This window comes from Vidua chalybeata, chromosome 3, assembly GCF_026979565.1.
Source record: "Vidua chalybeata isolate OUT-0048 chromosome 3, bVidCha1 merged haplotype, whole genome shotgun sequence".
In the NCBI taxonomy this organism is placed as follows: domain Eukaryota; kingdom Metazoa; phylum Chordata; class Aves; order Passeriformes; family Viduidae; genus Vidua; species Vidua chalybeata.
Genome location: NC_071532.1, coordinates 26,182,159 through 26,198,241, shown reverse-complemented (window position 1 = coordinate 26,198,241; position 16,083 = coordinate 26,182,159). Strand labels below are relative to the sequence as shown.

The window sequence follows — 16,083 nt, the reverse complement described above, 5'->3', positions numbered from 1 at the left end:
ACAAAAAAAAAAATCTTGAAAATTACAATCTTGCTGATAGATGAGTATCAAGCTTGTGAAGGACTCCATGTTAAGTTTAAACTGGATTTAAGGAAAGCTGACTAATTTAAGCATTTGCATACTGTAAAATGATTGTTTCTGGACTGGTAGGTTTATTTTTTTCCTCCAGTACTTTCACAGTCACACTAAGTAAAGACAATTCTCTTTAGAAATACGAAGCATGCTATTTAAAAGCACCTGATCCATACAGTTCTAGCAAAGATAAAATATCATGATCTTTCTCATTATTTTCAGCCACTTGTACTAGTCATGCTATATTTTAAGCATGTACTGAAGCTCATATTGTTTTATTTCTTTATTAGCTAAAAACATCAAAGCCATACTAAGCTCTGGACATGCACATTCCAAGAGCAATGACTGCAACTACTTAAGGGAAAAGATAGTGATTTTAGGGATTTCCTGCTTTTCTAAAAGCATGCAAACCTAATAATTTCTATGGTGAAGATTATTTGTGATCTCAATGCTTTCCTTCATTTTTAGTATCTCTTACATTCACTGAAACTTACTCTGTCTTGACTGAAATGTTTAAGCTATGGGGTCAAATGGGATAAACATGACTTAGATTTGTATCTATGAACTAGTGATTAGGATCATATGCCACTCATATCCACAGGACTACACCCTCACAGGCATATCTTTACCACAAGATTGTCCTATGTGCAATTTTGATGAGGGAGATTTAAAGAGCTTATTCTGTCATTCTGCTCATTTTGATACAGCACAGAATACCATATATACCAAATTCCCTCAATTCCAAAGGAAATGAAAGCAATCAAAAGTACTTTTACAACAGCCTGCTCTAGACATGGGAGGGGAGAAGGAAGGAGGGAAGGAAGGAGGGAAGGAAGGAGGGAAGGAAGGAGGGAGGGAGGAAGGAAGGAAGGGAGGAAGGAAGGAAGGAAGGAAGGAGGAAGGAAGGAAGGAAGGAAGGAAGGAAGGAAGGAAGGAAGGAAGGAAGGAAGGAAGGAAGGAAGGAAGGAAGGAAGGAAGGAAGGAAGGAAGGAAGGAAGGAAGGAAGGAAGGAAGGAAGGAAGGAAGGAAGGAAGGAAGGAAGGAAGGAAGGAAGGAAGGAAGGAAGGAAGGAAGGAAGGAAGGAAGGAAGGAAGGAAGGAAGGAAGGAAGGAAGGAAGGAAGGAAGGAAGGAAGGAAGGAAGGAAGGAAGGAAGGAAGGAAGGAAGGAAGGAAGAAGGAAGGAAGGTCTCTGCTCCATCTTGAGTAGCATTTTCATACTTTGTGAGGTGCGGTTGTTTAAAAGGTGTTGGGTTTTTTTTTTGGTTTGGTTTTTTTTTTAATCAGCTTTGCTGTCATAAGCAAGATCTGGAAAACTTGCTAAAAAAGTTACAGCAAAGCATACCTTTATCAGTGATTTACCATTAGTAAATGGTAAATCACTGATAAAGGTAAGCGTGCCTGTAACTATATTAATTTGCACTAAGAAAAACAGTGCCAGGTACAAATTGTGCAGATGCAACAAAAAGCAGTTCTTGTTTCCTTGTTTCTTCAGAGTATGGTGAAGGAAGCAACACTAAGAGACTTCAAGAAAGAAGACAACACTAAGACAGATACAGCTGACACATTTTTTCAGCTTGACAGGTATACCTCCTATCCTTTGTAGCCTAATCATGCACACAGCCCTTCTTCCTGATTTGTACAGAAATCTGATCTCCTGTTTAGACCCTATACTCTGGTTTCCACACCTTAGATATAAATTTTCTGAACAGTAATGCATAGAATAATTAACATTAGTTACACATCTCACCAAGAAATCCATAAGGGCTTGTGAAATAAGAGCTCAAGCAATTTTGACCTTAGCTAGGTAGCTTAACTTTGGCATACCCTCATCCTACCAAAATCCCATACACAGCTTGCTCTAACTTTGAGAAAAATTCCATGCTGGAATAAAGTCATAACCAAGAAGCTAGACCTGTGTTGGTCTGAACAAATTTGCCTTGAGCTGCACAAAGGCATAAGGTGAGAGGAAAAAGTCAAGTACATGATTACTTGTGAGGAGATCTGCCTCCCTCTGCATTAACCTTGACTAGATGCACAGTGACTCAGATCACATCTGACCTTCTCCAAAGACAACATTCAGGGTCTATACCTGCTCCAAGCTACTGGCTGTCACACTGGACCAAATCCAAACAAAAAGCTCCCTATGAGATGACTTGGTGGGTTAACAGCCCCAAGTGAGCCATTAGGGCCACGCAGGGACACGAGCAGTCCCAAGGGAACACAGCACACACAGCAGCCACCCCCGCCCCGGACGTAGCCTACCGTGCCTTTATCCTGAAGGCACATCATCAGAGTGCAGACGTCACCCGTCGCTTGGTGGTTCACCAGCACCATGGCTTCATCTTCTGACACTGCTTTAACATCATCACCCCATTCCACTACTATTAAAAATGAAAAAAAAAAAAAAAAAAAAGTAAATTTAACAATGAGAACACGGAAATTTTTCTATCAACAAAACAATTCCACACCCAGACTACAATCATAAAGAAACCTACATGCTACATGTCAATTTATATTGGCACATAGCATAAGGCAGGAATGTTAGCAAGACTGTTTTTCCAAGCAGAGGGTGTCCAGCTTAGTTTGAAACTGCATGCGCAGAATAAGAACAAAATAAAAATACTCTATCAGAACATGTGCACAGATTGATCTTTTTGTGTCACTACACCATTCTATATTTAGGGTCTGAAAATTACATAAGCTTTTTGACCCAGCTTCTGTATTCATCTACCTCACCTCATTAGATTTAAAAAAATTATATTGTCAATTGTGGGTTTTGCTGGCTGGGCTTGTTTGTTTTTTTTAAACTTAGCAAATTTTTTTTTTTTTGTTTCTACACTCATTATTCTACTCCAGTAAAAGCAAAACAAAAAAATCTGTATTTGGATCATTAGGCTTAAAATGCTACATTAAACAAACTCATTCATTCAAATCTAAACAAGTTACCTAAAGGCAAGGAAGTGGGTTCAGTAAATGCTGCTGGGATGACAGAATGTATTAGTTAATACTTTACAGACCAGAGACCAGATGCTCCAGCAGCAACAATGATGTCAGAGGGAAGATACAGTTGATTATCATCAAACATTTACACTGACTATCAAAACCATGCTGAGACAAGGAAGAGGGGTTAAAATTGGTAGTTCCATCATCATGAAGTAAGTAAGTGGAGAAAGAGAAGACTGCCTCCCAAAGAACACAGCATGGGAAACTAGTAAATGTGTGCTGTAATCAGAAGACCAGAATCACTCTGAGTCAGATAGACCGGCTGAGTATGTCTAATGCTGCTACTGGGGCAAAGAGACAAGTGAGTAGAGTCTGTCTTTCTTCAGTGAGACGGATGGACACTGCAGTGCAGGGTAGAGGGAAAGGATGGAGACAGGCAGAGGAGCTCTGTGAAGTTCCAAAAGAAAAATAAGATGCATTGCCCATGCATGTAGACTCTTTCGGCCTTTGTTCTGTACCTTAAGTGGTTCCTACTAGCTATTATTTTCAGTTCTGACAACAAAGGGAGTATTTCACCTGCACTACTGACTCTTTTGTACTGTTAAAAGTTCTTCAGGCAGTGAAAAACTCTCAGCACGGGCTAATTACTGTCTTTTAAGAGATGGTTTAACTGATGCCAAGGTAATAGGCTACACACTGAAAACAAGAAGCAAGAATCCATGCATAGTTTCCCTGTCCTTAAGAAATCAATTATCACCACACTTTTGAAATTTGCCACTTTATTACTTTCTAACAGCTCCAAAATTAGTACTGAATTGAGAGAACACAAAATAAAAAAATAAATTGCTGTATTTGGTCACAAGTAGATAAAATCAGACTAGAGATATGAGGGTGAAGAGGACTATTCATTCCATAACATTCACTCTCCTTTCCTTTCCCTGGGAAAGCTAAGCACAGATCTTTACTTATTTTTCTCACCATGAACTTGGAAGAGCCCCTTTATCCCTCCTCCTCACTATGTGCAAATTCCCTGCGATGTCCTCTCTCACTCCATGAACGCTGGAAAATGTTTGGCCATGGCGGTCGTAGTTGACACGCACCTTCCTCATCAAGTATTTCACATATCTCACTATGGCAGCATCCCACAGAGCAAGAAACTAAGATGAAATGAGAATTGTTTTAAAGGGAAATGAATCAACCACATACTGACTTTGAAATTATTACTTCAGTGTTTCTATTAAGCAGCCAATATGCAATAATCCTACTGAATTGTGGTTTTTTAAAAGTAATAAAACTAAGCAGTAAATATATCAAGTATCTAAAAAAATCACATTTCTCACAAGCAGCTAACTGTTTCCAAATAAAACGATTTTATTTCTAGATCACTCAGAGAAAATAAATGCATTTCTTTACTATAGATATTTCCATGGAACATAGCAATTTAATGCTAATAACTTTAACTGTGTAACAGTTTAAAATTAAGCTCTTCAAAAATGATTCAGAGATCTAACTTCACACTTTATTAAAACGAAGGTCATGACTGAAAAATACAAGCCACGAGAAGCAGCATATAATTGAAAACAACTACAGAGGAGAACGTAAGAAGCTTAATTTGCTATAAAAAAGTACACTTTTAATATACTAGGTGAAGACTAATGTCTGACTTTGAAGCTTTTAGATAGGCCCAGTTAAAGAAATACAAGGGAAAAAAACTTCTCTCATTACCTATTTTACCTACTGTTGTTAAATACAAGAGGGTACAAAAGAAAGAAGCAGCCCACAATGTGCTAACAAGTTTCAGCTGAGAAGTAAGAAAAAGGTGAGCTCTGTGATCCCACTCCAAACGCAAGGTGAAGAAAAATGAAGTTTGATTTAATTCTTCAACTGATTTACGCCACTCATTACACCTATCAACCAGCCAGGCTAACAGCTCAGCTCCTGCAACTCAGCTGACAAGTAGTGGGTTATTAAATCCCAGTGTACCAGCTGGCCTTCCTCTAGCTTCTTCCCCCTCTGTCATTCCTCCTCGGGCAATCAGGCTGTCTCTTGTGCTTAATAACGCTTTATGGTCAATTGATTGACCTGATTATCAAGGAGAACAGAATCACTTTGTGAAAGTCCTTCACAGAGCATTTCTGGATTGAAAAGAGAACAGCAAACCACAAAAGTGTGCAGAAAAACCACTGTCATTACTACAGTTTTTTAAAGAAGAAAAAACCAAACCCTCAAGTCTCTAGAATTTTAAGTTCACTGTGTCCCTTTAAATTCAGTGGGGGGAATAAATGCTTGTCTTCAATTCTCTCCCCACAGAAAGGAGAACCTTTTGCTTTAAGAAATAGTTGCACTATTACATTCCTCTACTGCAGTTGGAAACATTGAAATCAAAACCTCAGCTGCATGGCAGCAGAACCAACAACACTGCTTTTGCTCCACTGTAAGAAGACAAAAAAACAGCTCAAAGACAAATATTTGTCACTCAGAGGCCTGAGATCCAGCAAACTTTCCTCCACAGCTTCTTTCTATTGCCAGCGCACATTTTTTTAAAGACAGCAGTTCTGTGTCAGCAGCCTGACAATAGTTAGATTTCTGCAAATGCAGTTGAACATAGTAAAATAACAAAGTGAGGAAAGAGCAGGAAATTATTTTAATGTGGCAAGACAGAAGTGACAGCTTAAAGAGAGACTTCACTTGTGACTTCAGGTTATGAGCAAAAGGCTTCACCAGAAAAGGATAAAGACAAGTCTACTTGCAATAACATGAGCCCCAGGACAAAAATATCCTTCTCTCATAAAAAGAAGTCCAAGATGTAGAACATTAAGAAAATATTTTATCTCATGAGCTGCAGACTTAGCTTTTTATTAGCTAATCCTTATAGAGCTTAAAGAAGAGCCCAAAAGTAATAAAATTTTTTCCAAATTTTTACTGAACTATATTACTAGGTACTGTGAGTTCTCAGAACACTTGGCTACTTTGTAATCATGTCCTTAATGTAACTGTCTGTATGCAAGTGATGCTATGAATAAATATTCAAGCACTTCAATTACAGTATGTCACTAGGCTGAGCAAAGTACTACTAACCTAACTAAACATTCACTAGATTTATTTTGTAGTTTTCAATATACCTGGAAGAATGGCAGTCTACTGATTTATGCAACTGCCCAGACATTAATATGAGCAACTTAATTCTGCATACTATATTTTAAAATTTAAAAAATGCTCTGAAATTTTTATCATCTCTTCTTTGTTATAGTCAGTAGTTTCACTTCAGTGTGTGCCCTAAGAATTGGCGTAGATCTCCCTGACCTCAAGACAACTAAGTCCTAATTTATTATTTCAAAAAGCACTGAGTTTTACAGACTGACATTTTATGGCAAGGTTAGGGAAGTCACCTTAAGCATTCTAATCACAACTACTGAAACACAAAATCACCTAAAAGTTCCAATATATGTAAACACATAATTGATTTGGATATCCAATTTATTTGCTATTTAGACTCGAGTCCACACAATATTCACAACTTTCTCTAGAAACTGGGAGAAGTTAAGAACTTCCACAGAATCACAGAATGGGTAAGGCTAGAAGGAACCACAATGACTCATGCAGTACAACCTCCCTGCTCAAGCAGGGTCATCCCAGAGCACATGGCACAGGATTGCATCCACACAGTTCTTGAGTACCTCCAGGGAGGGAGACCCTCCACAACCTCTCTGGACAACCTGTTCCAGTGCTTGGTCACTGCGCATTAAAGAAATTCTTCCTCATATTCAGGTGGAAATTCCTGTGCATCAGTTTCTGCCCACTGCCTCTTGTCCTATTCCCTTCAGATACCTAAGATTGATGAGGTCCCCTCTCAGTCACCTCTCTCATCTTTTCCTCCTAAGAGAGATGCTCCAGTCCCCATATCATCTTTGTTGCCCACCACTGGACCAGCTCCAGTAGCTCCATGTCTCTCTTGTACTGAGAAGCCCAGAACGGTACACAGCACTCCAGATGTGGCCTCACTAGAGCAGAACTGAGGGGCAGGGTCACCACCCTCAACCTGCTGGCAATGCTCTTCCTAATGCACCCCAGGACACCGCTGGCTTTCTTGGCACAAGGTGCTGCTGGCTCAAGGACAGCTTGCTGTCCACCAGGACCTCAGGTCATTCTTAGCAGAGCTGCTTTCCAGCAGGTCAGCTCCCACACTGTGCTGCTGGTGCACAGGGTTATTCCTCCTCAGGTACAGGACACTGCCTTTTTACACCCATCCTTAGGTTATTTTTCCTTCTGATCACTTGCACCCATGTCACAAGACTTCATGAAAACTTGTTCCAAGAAGCTGCAGACTGGCAACTCTTAGAACTGAACAGAACCACCTTTAGTCAATTGCTTGGAAACCTTCAGCAACAAATAAACAGAATTACTGAGGAACAGCCTTCCTCAAAAGCCACCTTGCTATTTAGCAGAAAGAATGTTATTGTTAGGTATTCAGCAGTGACTAATGCCTGACAACCAGGTTTCTATGTTTTAACCATCTCCCCTCTTCGTCAAGCATTTATGTCTGGCAAGTTGCAATCCTGCTTTACTGTTATTCACAAATGACTCGTCAAAGCATGTTTCAACTGGAGTAACCATGTACAGTTGTTCAACTCATTTGTCTCTCCTTAATAGATGGGATTCTTTGATAGCTGGCATTATGAAATCCCAGAAGTGATGCCAAAGGTTAAATACTACTTAGATGTTTTTTACCCTTCACAAAAAGGTTAAGGTATTTATCTCTGAGAACTGGTTGTCTAAACTGAAAAAAAAAGGAAAACAAAAAATGGACTAAGCTAATTATCATACAGTTAGTCTTTTACACTTATTAAGCATGTATTTTAGGGTCAGAATATATTTAAAAACACCTACATAAAATCAGACATATACTACTTGAAAGAGAAAAATAGATCTTCTTATCCCACCCACTCCTTCCAAAATTTCTACTGCCAAAGACTTCATATCTTGTTATTAATAACACACAAGAGGTATAGATGATGAATGAAAATACAGCACAGAAAAGGAGGAAAAGAACATACTTACCATATCATATCTCACTAAACATGGCTTCACTTCATATACTGTCCTCCTTGTATTAAAAATGTACCCTTTCTAACAGAAGTATTGTTGATTTCAAGGCTGCCACAATATCCAAATCTTTAGGTTGTAAACACGCAATTTCAAACCAAATTTTGCTAACAAAAAGAGCATCCTTTACAGATAACTTGATTCAGAATTTTATGATGATAAACTGACTGCACTGACAATTTTCCCCTTTATTTCAACCAAGAAAAACACTTGAAATAGAAAATGCAGAATAGGAACAGCAGCTGGGGAAGGGAAGGCTGCAGATAAAGGGAGGTTATTCCTACAATATATGTCACTAAGCCAAGGCTGGGTTTAAGATGTCCAAGCCACCATCTTTGTTTTATTGCGACCAACCATTTTGCACATCTCTACACTTCATCATACGAAACAACACAAATTTATTTTTGCTCTTAGTTCTTCTTAGGTTCCGTTCCCTCCTCCTGCCGTTTAAAGTCAGATCTGTTTTGTGGACAAGAACACTTCAGTAGTCACAATATTTATCCCCTAAGTCAACCCACCCTCTTACTTCAATCAACCAACAGTCAGAAGTGTTAAAAACAGGAAACAATTACAACAGAGATGTCCTGGCTCTAACCAACCTTTCTAACCTTTCCAAACAACCCAAGAACCATGTTTTTCCTAAAGCACAGCAGTTCCTTTTGGAAATAGGCTCTAGCAATGACTGCTTTTGAAGACTGACTTGATTTTCCTGGAGTGCATGTTCAAGACCTCATAGGTACAAGTTTACTGGAGTTCTATAATTCACTGGCACAAGAGATGACGCTTGTGGTTGAAGAGAGGGCTCCTTTTACTCATATGTGAATGAGAATCAATAATCAGCAAATCCTTAGCTCACCTTCAAGGAAGCAAACTTCTTCCACTGACATAAGTACTGGCAATACCATTTCAAGAGCTTCAGCATTTCGCAGTTATATTAGGCAAGCAGTTTATATGATGAGAAAACTTTTAAAATTAAAAGATACTGTCAAAATACACAAGCTATGACCACAGCAGATATTTAAGGAAGAGTTCCAATATATCTTAAGTATTATAAGAATATGTCTTGCACTGGACATACCCTCCATATTTTCTGGAGGTCTCTGTTATTTCATGCTGCTCCCACAACACTGCTTGAAATGTAGAGGCACCCAAGTCCCACATCTCAGTTTTGATCATCCAAATTGGGAGCCCAGCTCTAGATGGTGGTTCCTGCTCCCAAGGAGTAGTACAAGTCACAGTATTTGCAGCCACACAGGTAAATGGGAACTGTGAGATGTGAAGATTGACGTCAGCTTTCATGACTACAGTGGTAACGAACTGTAGCAGCTGAGAAGGAACTCCACTGTCTGTTTTGCTGCTTCTATTCTTAGAAAAGCAACTGCAAGACTGAAGAAGGAGATGGAGTGCTGAAATCCTTTTGAAGCACCTCGCGCTCATGAGTCAGAGCACTCGCAGAAGGAGCGAGCTGAACAGCACATTCCTCCCCAGTGACAGATAAAATACATTAACCACCCAGAAGAACATCAGTGCATTCATGAACTAATATCCTAAAGCTTTAATACCTTACATACTGCAGATGGTATAACTGCCAGGAGAAAAAAAATTCGTTTGTTTGAAGTCTAGAAGGAGAAGCGAAACAGTGGGGTAGTCTAGCAAGTTTTTCTCACCATTAAAGAATATTTCAAAATAAAAAATCAGCACAAGTAAAGGTTACTAAGGGATACTGCAATCAAACGATCAGGCCTAAAAGTTGAAAATTATCCTGGACCAGTTCTAAAGCACGCACACAAAAAATTACCTAGTTAGAAAGACACTGTCACCAAGGTCCTAAAAAGGCAGATGAACCTGAGCCAAGAGTAAATAAAGTTCAGATTAACTGCCACCACTTCAGTTTATGTGCAAAGCTGACATCCTATACCATTTTGGTCATTCCCAGTTACAGTGTGGAAAGAAATAATGTCAACCTATGTTCAAAAACGTCTATTTCCAACATAAATTTACAGGAATGTCTTTAAGATTACCATAAATCAAAAAAAGGATGTAAGCAGAAGATGAACTTTTGCCTTTTCCTGGTCAAGAGCCTCTAAACACTGGGGATGACCAAAAAGTTGTAATGCTGTGAGAGAAGCAAAGATTCATATTTTCATAAAAGAAATATCAAAGAGGTTCTGAATAGAAGGATCTCAGCTAAGTTGTTACACAGTGCAAAGACAAGATTTGCAGCTTACTAAGACTGCACAATGGAAGAAACCTCATTTGACAATCATTGACCACAAGACTTATTGTATGAAGAAAATATCTGATGGAATTTTGGTCCAGAGATGTTTTATTCTTCCTTAAAGAGAGAGTATGGATTTGAAAATTTTAAGAGACAATCAAGACATACAATTTTTTTTTACCACTCTGCACTTTGTGATTCAAGTCCAAGGTCAGAGACAATGATGGAAACACCACAGACTACCTCCCATCACAGAGGTCAGCACTTGCTTAACTAGACCTGTTGTCAGACAAGGCTGTGGGTCCTGTATGTTGGTCTCTTTATCCACAGGAGTAATTTTTACAAGTGAAAAAGGATTCTCACCAATTATGCACATGACTTTAAATACTGAATCCACATAATACTTTTCCACTGTTTTAAAATGCAAGAGTCAAAATTTCAGGGTTTCGCCTATAACACTGATGTCTACTTTTAACAAGAGGCAAATTAGATGTTGGACTACCCTAAGTCGATATCTTAGAAGTCCTTTTCAGTGTACTGTATATTGAAACTACAGTAATTTAACTATGGTTACAATGCAAAACATATCTCAAAATGTATCTCAAAGAAACCTGTATCTGTAAGACTGCTTTATGAAAACCAGCCTGGCTTTTCTAGAAACAGAAAGTTACTTTGAAAGCAAAAATTCTGGAATACAATACCACTAGAACATTCCCAGCACACTTTTTTTTCAAAAAGTTCAGTACTACAGAGGAGCAAGGAAAGAGGAAAGAGTGTTGGTTTTCTCTGGTAAAAAAACATACCAGTGCTGCTGGGTAAGGCAAGTATGCCACAAACTTTCCTACTATTGTTACCCGTATCATCCTTTCAGCAAATAGCAGTTGGCTGAGGCTCTGTATTTTTAAAAACTTGAACCGAGCAGGTTGCTCAGTACTTGACCCATCACTACTGCTGTGCCACTAAGCAAGCAGGAACAGAGCTGACAAACAGGGTCTGACTCAGCAAACACTGACAGGAATAAAAGCACTATGGTGCTCTTGTCTTTATTTTCCCTTAAAAAACTACTGATATCTTATAAAAAATACCAATCTGCTGCATGAGTGGAGAACTTGTTCCCTCCTAGATTCAAGTCAGAAAATACCATATGACTTCATGCTCAATATATGAAGTGGAGGGAAGAGGGAAGAAGCAGGATGTTTGGTGCTTATCTTCCCAAGCAAACACTTGTGTGATGGAGCCCTGCTTTCCCAGGGATGGCTGAACACCTTCCTGCCACGGGGAACTGGAGAAAGACTTCCTTGTTTTGCTTTGCTTGTGTGCTCAGCTTTTGCTTTCCCTATTAAACTGCCTTTGCTTCAGCCCATGGGTTTTCTCACTTTTACTTTCATTTCTCTGCAGATCCTGCTAGCAGGGGACTGACCCAGCAGCTGTGTGGGGCTTGGGGGGTGGCTAGGGTTAAACCACAACAAAGAGCCACTGAGATGATGAAGGGACCAGAGCATCTCTCATAGGAGGAGAGGCTGAGGGAGCTGGGACTGTTCAGCCTGAAGAACAAAATGTTTCAGAGGGAAAATCATACTCATGTGTCAGTACCCGATAGAGGCCCAGAGAAAAGTGTAAAGATCACTTAGCCAGACTCTTCCTTGCAGTGTCCAGTGACAGGTTGAGAGGTAATAGGGACAAATAAAAAAATAAAGGATATCCCACTTCAACACAAGGCAAAACCCACCCCCCCTCAACAACAACCAAACCACCAAAACATTCCTACTACAGTATGCTTCCATTGTTGCACAATGAGGTTGCAAAATGTCCATCCTTGGAGCTGTTCAAACCCTCACAGGACATGAACCTGCGCAACTGACCTGGCTTTGAGTGGGGGGTTCAGCTATATGATCCTCAAAAGTCCTTTCCAACCTAAACAATTCTGACAGCCTGATACCAGGAAGAAAAACACAGTGTTAACAGAACTCTCTCTTAGTGGATATGTACAGCTACAACAAAACTTTCAACTTCATCCTGCAGCATGAGGAGGAACAGCCTTTACAACCACAAAGCACATATTGCAAATAGAAACTGGCAACGTTTTTCTGTCTTACTGCTGCAGAACTGCAGCAAAGACATGAATCTGAAAGATAGTTCAAAACTTAATATGAAAGAAGCAGAGTATGATTCATCTAGGATCATCAAACTCAGGAAAAAAGAGTGGGACCAACCCCAGAAGCTGGAGGCAACAAAGCATTTTAGCCAGAATAATCCATTGTGTTCACTGCTAGGAAGTCTTGATATCTTCATCTGAAGATCTTCATTTAGATCTTTTTATCTTTAGCTATATTACGGAAAAGTGAACTCCTCCATTGAGACTGTTTTGTCTGCATGACAAACATAACACAGAAAAGCAGCAAGACTGAAACTGAGCTACTTAGAACTAAGTTACTTGAACACCAAGATATTCAAATTACTATTCAACACTCAGATATAACCAGTGACACCTACTCAAACACAAAGTTTAAGAGTAATAACAACTAAACAAAAAACCTCAACATGTCAAGTGGGAAGGCCCCAATTATTTCCCTTATTATCTTTATCCAAGATATTTATCTGAAATAGTTACCTAAATTGCTTTGAGAAGCAGAAGAGAGTCACTGCAACATCATGGGACAATCTGTGCTGGTGGAAAAAAAAAAAAAAAACTGGAAGGGGCAAGCCAGCACAATCAGGGCTATCAGATGGGGCATAATGGGGTAGCAAGCACCAGTTGAACCAGGATGAATCCTTACAGAACTGTGGTTTGCTATGCTGGAAGACCTGCTGGGCAAGTCTGGTTGGCCCAACAAGAACAGCATAACCAGTACGAGTCACCCAGGTTACCTTAAAAATTGCCGTGAATTTCTTTTTGAAACAACCATGTCAGGCATGTTGTGGTCTCTAAAGCACAGTAAGTGTAGAGTTTTTGTTCTTTTAAAAGACATATTTAGAACATGCTAAAAACCTGCATCCTCCCCTCTTTTTGTAAGCTGATGTACAAGAAGAAGTTAAACATCCTTGGTACAAAATTTTTGTAGCTATGTGTCACAGAGACTATAGAGCCACTACTTAGGCAGAGGCAGGGTGACAGCAGCTTAATTTTTAGTGAGCTTTGGATTTGTTTAGGGAAAGCAAATCAAAGAAAAAAATTTCTCCCAAAGAGAGCAGTCTGAAAGCACACCCTCTGCCACAGTTAAAGCACTGCATCCTAGCAATAACCTGAGCTGTCTTTGCAGAAGCAACTCACTAGACAGCAGAAATTACCCAGAGGCAGTACCAAAAACTACAATACCATTGCTACGGCTTCCTTTTGAGTCACTAGCAATGGTATGCATTACTAATTTAACCCTGCTGCTTGTCTTTCCAGATGTGAAACTCCCTGTGATGCCAAAAAGACTCGTTCATAAGGTACTGCACTTGCCTCCACTGTTAAGGTGGCTCAGAAAGTACAGCTAACACATCATACAGCCTTAAAAAGCTAATGGATACAGAACTCAAGCAGTCAGATAAAACCCAGTCAGGGTCTAGGGGAGACAATGTCCAGAAAAGAGAGCCAAGGTTTTCGGCCCTAGAGCGAAGGGATACGTCTCAGATTGTGTCATCAGCACCAAAAAACAGTATATCCAAACCAAATGTGTGAAAAATCCCATTAGGATAATGGTCTATGCAGAACAAACAACTTGTGAAATTGCAGGCCTGTTTCCTCCAGACAGAGAACTCTCTCTTTCAAAGTGGGGGAAAGGCTGAAACCTGCTTTGCAACCTCAGCTGCTCACTCTGAGAATCCTGATGTAAACTGGTCAGCCTAGAACAAGCTGGCCAAAACTAATAATCAACAAGTCACTGTACAGGAACACAGCGCTCCCACAGCTCCCATTCAGCTGTTCAGCTGCTTCTGCAGAGGTGCACGCTGTCTGGGATCAAATTTTCTTCTTTATATGACAGAAACAGGGTCTGCACTGTGTAGTCCAGAATAATATAAATAATGGGGAAACTGGACAAAGACTCACTGAAAAAAAATGCACTTCCAAGGCAAAAGCAAGGCTTTAAATAAATAATTGGGAAAAATCTGTAATACTGTTCCAAGAAGAAAATAAAACATGAGCAGAGTCTGATGGCTATAAAGAAATAAAGATAAGAATAATCTATTATCATAGATAGGTAAATAGGTGAATGCAATCTACACTAGATTTTTCTGCTTTTGAAATGGACAGATTCAATTCCTGGTTCCTTCTGGGAGCAATACCTAAGACTTGAAAGAATGTATTACAGAAACTTTAACTATATTCACTGATAACTGCTGAGGTGCTCAAAATCAAATCCTGATAAAGACTGGACAAAATTTTCATTGTTATTTAAGAAGAAGCAAGTTCTGCCTCTACAAAGTTCTGCAAAAATTGCTGGTTTACTCTTTAGGGGAAAGAAAAAACAACCAAAAAAAGAGTTGAGGTATTTCAAAAGCCACAGTTCCAGCCATACAGAAGATTCTGCTCTCAGTAAATCTAGATCCTCCAGTAAGCCCAGTTAAAAGTAGGGCTTTAAACAGCAAGGGACTGGTGGCAGATAGCAATGAACCTGCCCAGGAAGAGATGGCCAGCTCCTCTCCTTTTAAGATTCACAGATTGCAAGCTACCAATATAACAACAAGGAAACCAGGGCATCTTGAAGCTTTTCAGATGTTTTTCCCACAAGACACAGCTGCAGCAATGACATGACATATGCAGCAATTTTCCAACAAATATCCCAAGGCCATGCTATATCAAGTCTTTCTGGGGACAGCAGAAGAACTCAGCCAAATCTGGAGAGGGTGGCCAGCAATGAAAAGATACTAATTTTAAGTGTCATTCACATTTCTCACAGAAAGTTTTAAGTTACTGTATGATTTGAGATCACAAACTTTCCAGAGCACTACACGAGAGGCTCTTTGAGGTGAAAGGCATGCAGAATGCAGGAAACTGTCACTGGGTTGCAAGAAGAGAGAAAGCAATTTTTCATAGGAAACTGATAAAAACCAGCTGTTCTAGTGCATTTAGATAATAGTTAGAGAGGTAACTCATCAAGGGTTTTCTGGTACCCATGAAAATCTCTGAAATGCCCTGAGGTTTATGAAATACGGGAACCAGAAAACTGCAATCAGACTGGAAGTGAGCAAACATTGCTTTTTCTTTATACAAGATGTGCAACTTGCCTGAAACTCCAAGTGAGAGTTTGCATTCATCTCTCCCTACATGGAAACCCAAATTAATAGCATGGTGAAAAGGCCTGACCAGCCCCAGGCATTCAACTGCTTAGCTCTGAACTGCACCACTGGGACCAGGTGCAGGCAAGGGTTACAGGAAGAGGGTACACAGCAAGAAAAACTGCCAGAGTGACAACAGTTAAGGACTAAGAGCGTGCTTTTCAAAATGTAAGCCACTTTTTAAAAAATCTAATTACACTACTAAGCAAGGAATCCATTTTCTCATTGTTCAAATCAACTGGGCTCAGAAAAATATGACATTTCATATATCCTTTAAATAAGTAATATTGATTAAATACAAACAAAACCAGATCTTAAGCTGCTTTTCCTCCTCAGGGAAGCAAACTGCATGACTTTAATCACTAATTGAAGGTTCATATCAAGAAAACAATACTATTAGTGGAAGTCAAGATTCTAGCTCTGGTAAGACCACCACTATATCCCAGCTCTGGTCATTACCTTCTGTTTACCTAAACCAAGTTGAC

At 39.5% G+C, this 16,083-nt stretch overlaps 1 protein-coding gene across 1 annotated transcript in view; it reads right to left on the bottom strand.

Moving 5' to 3' along the window:
* The window catches only part of LPGAT1 (lysophosphatidylglycerol acyltransferase 1), a 62,387-nt gene that overhangs the window by 31,234 nt on the left and 15,070 nt on the right, over nucleotides 1-16,083 (bottom strand). The window contains exon 4 of the mRNA XM_053938604.1: nucleotides 2,335-2,453. Coding sequence (XP_053794579.1) covers nucleotides 2,335-2,453 — 119 coding nt within the window. The remainder of the gene's footprint in view (nucleotides 1-2,334; nucleotides 2,454-16,083) is intronic.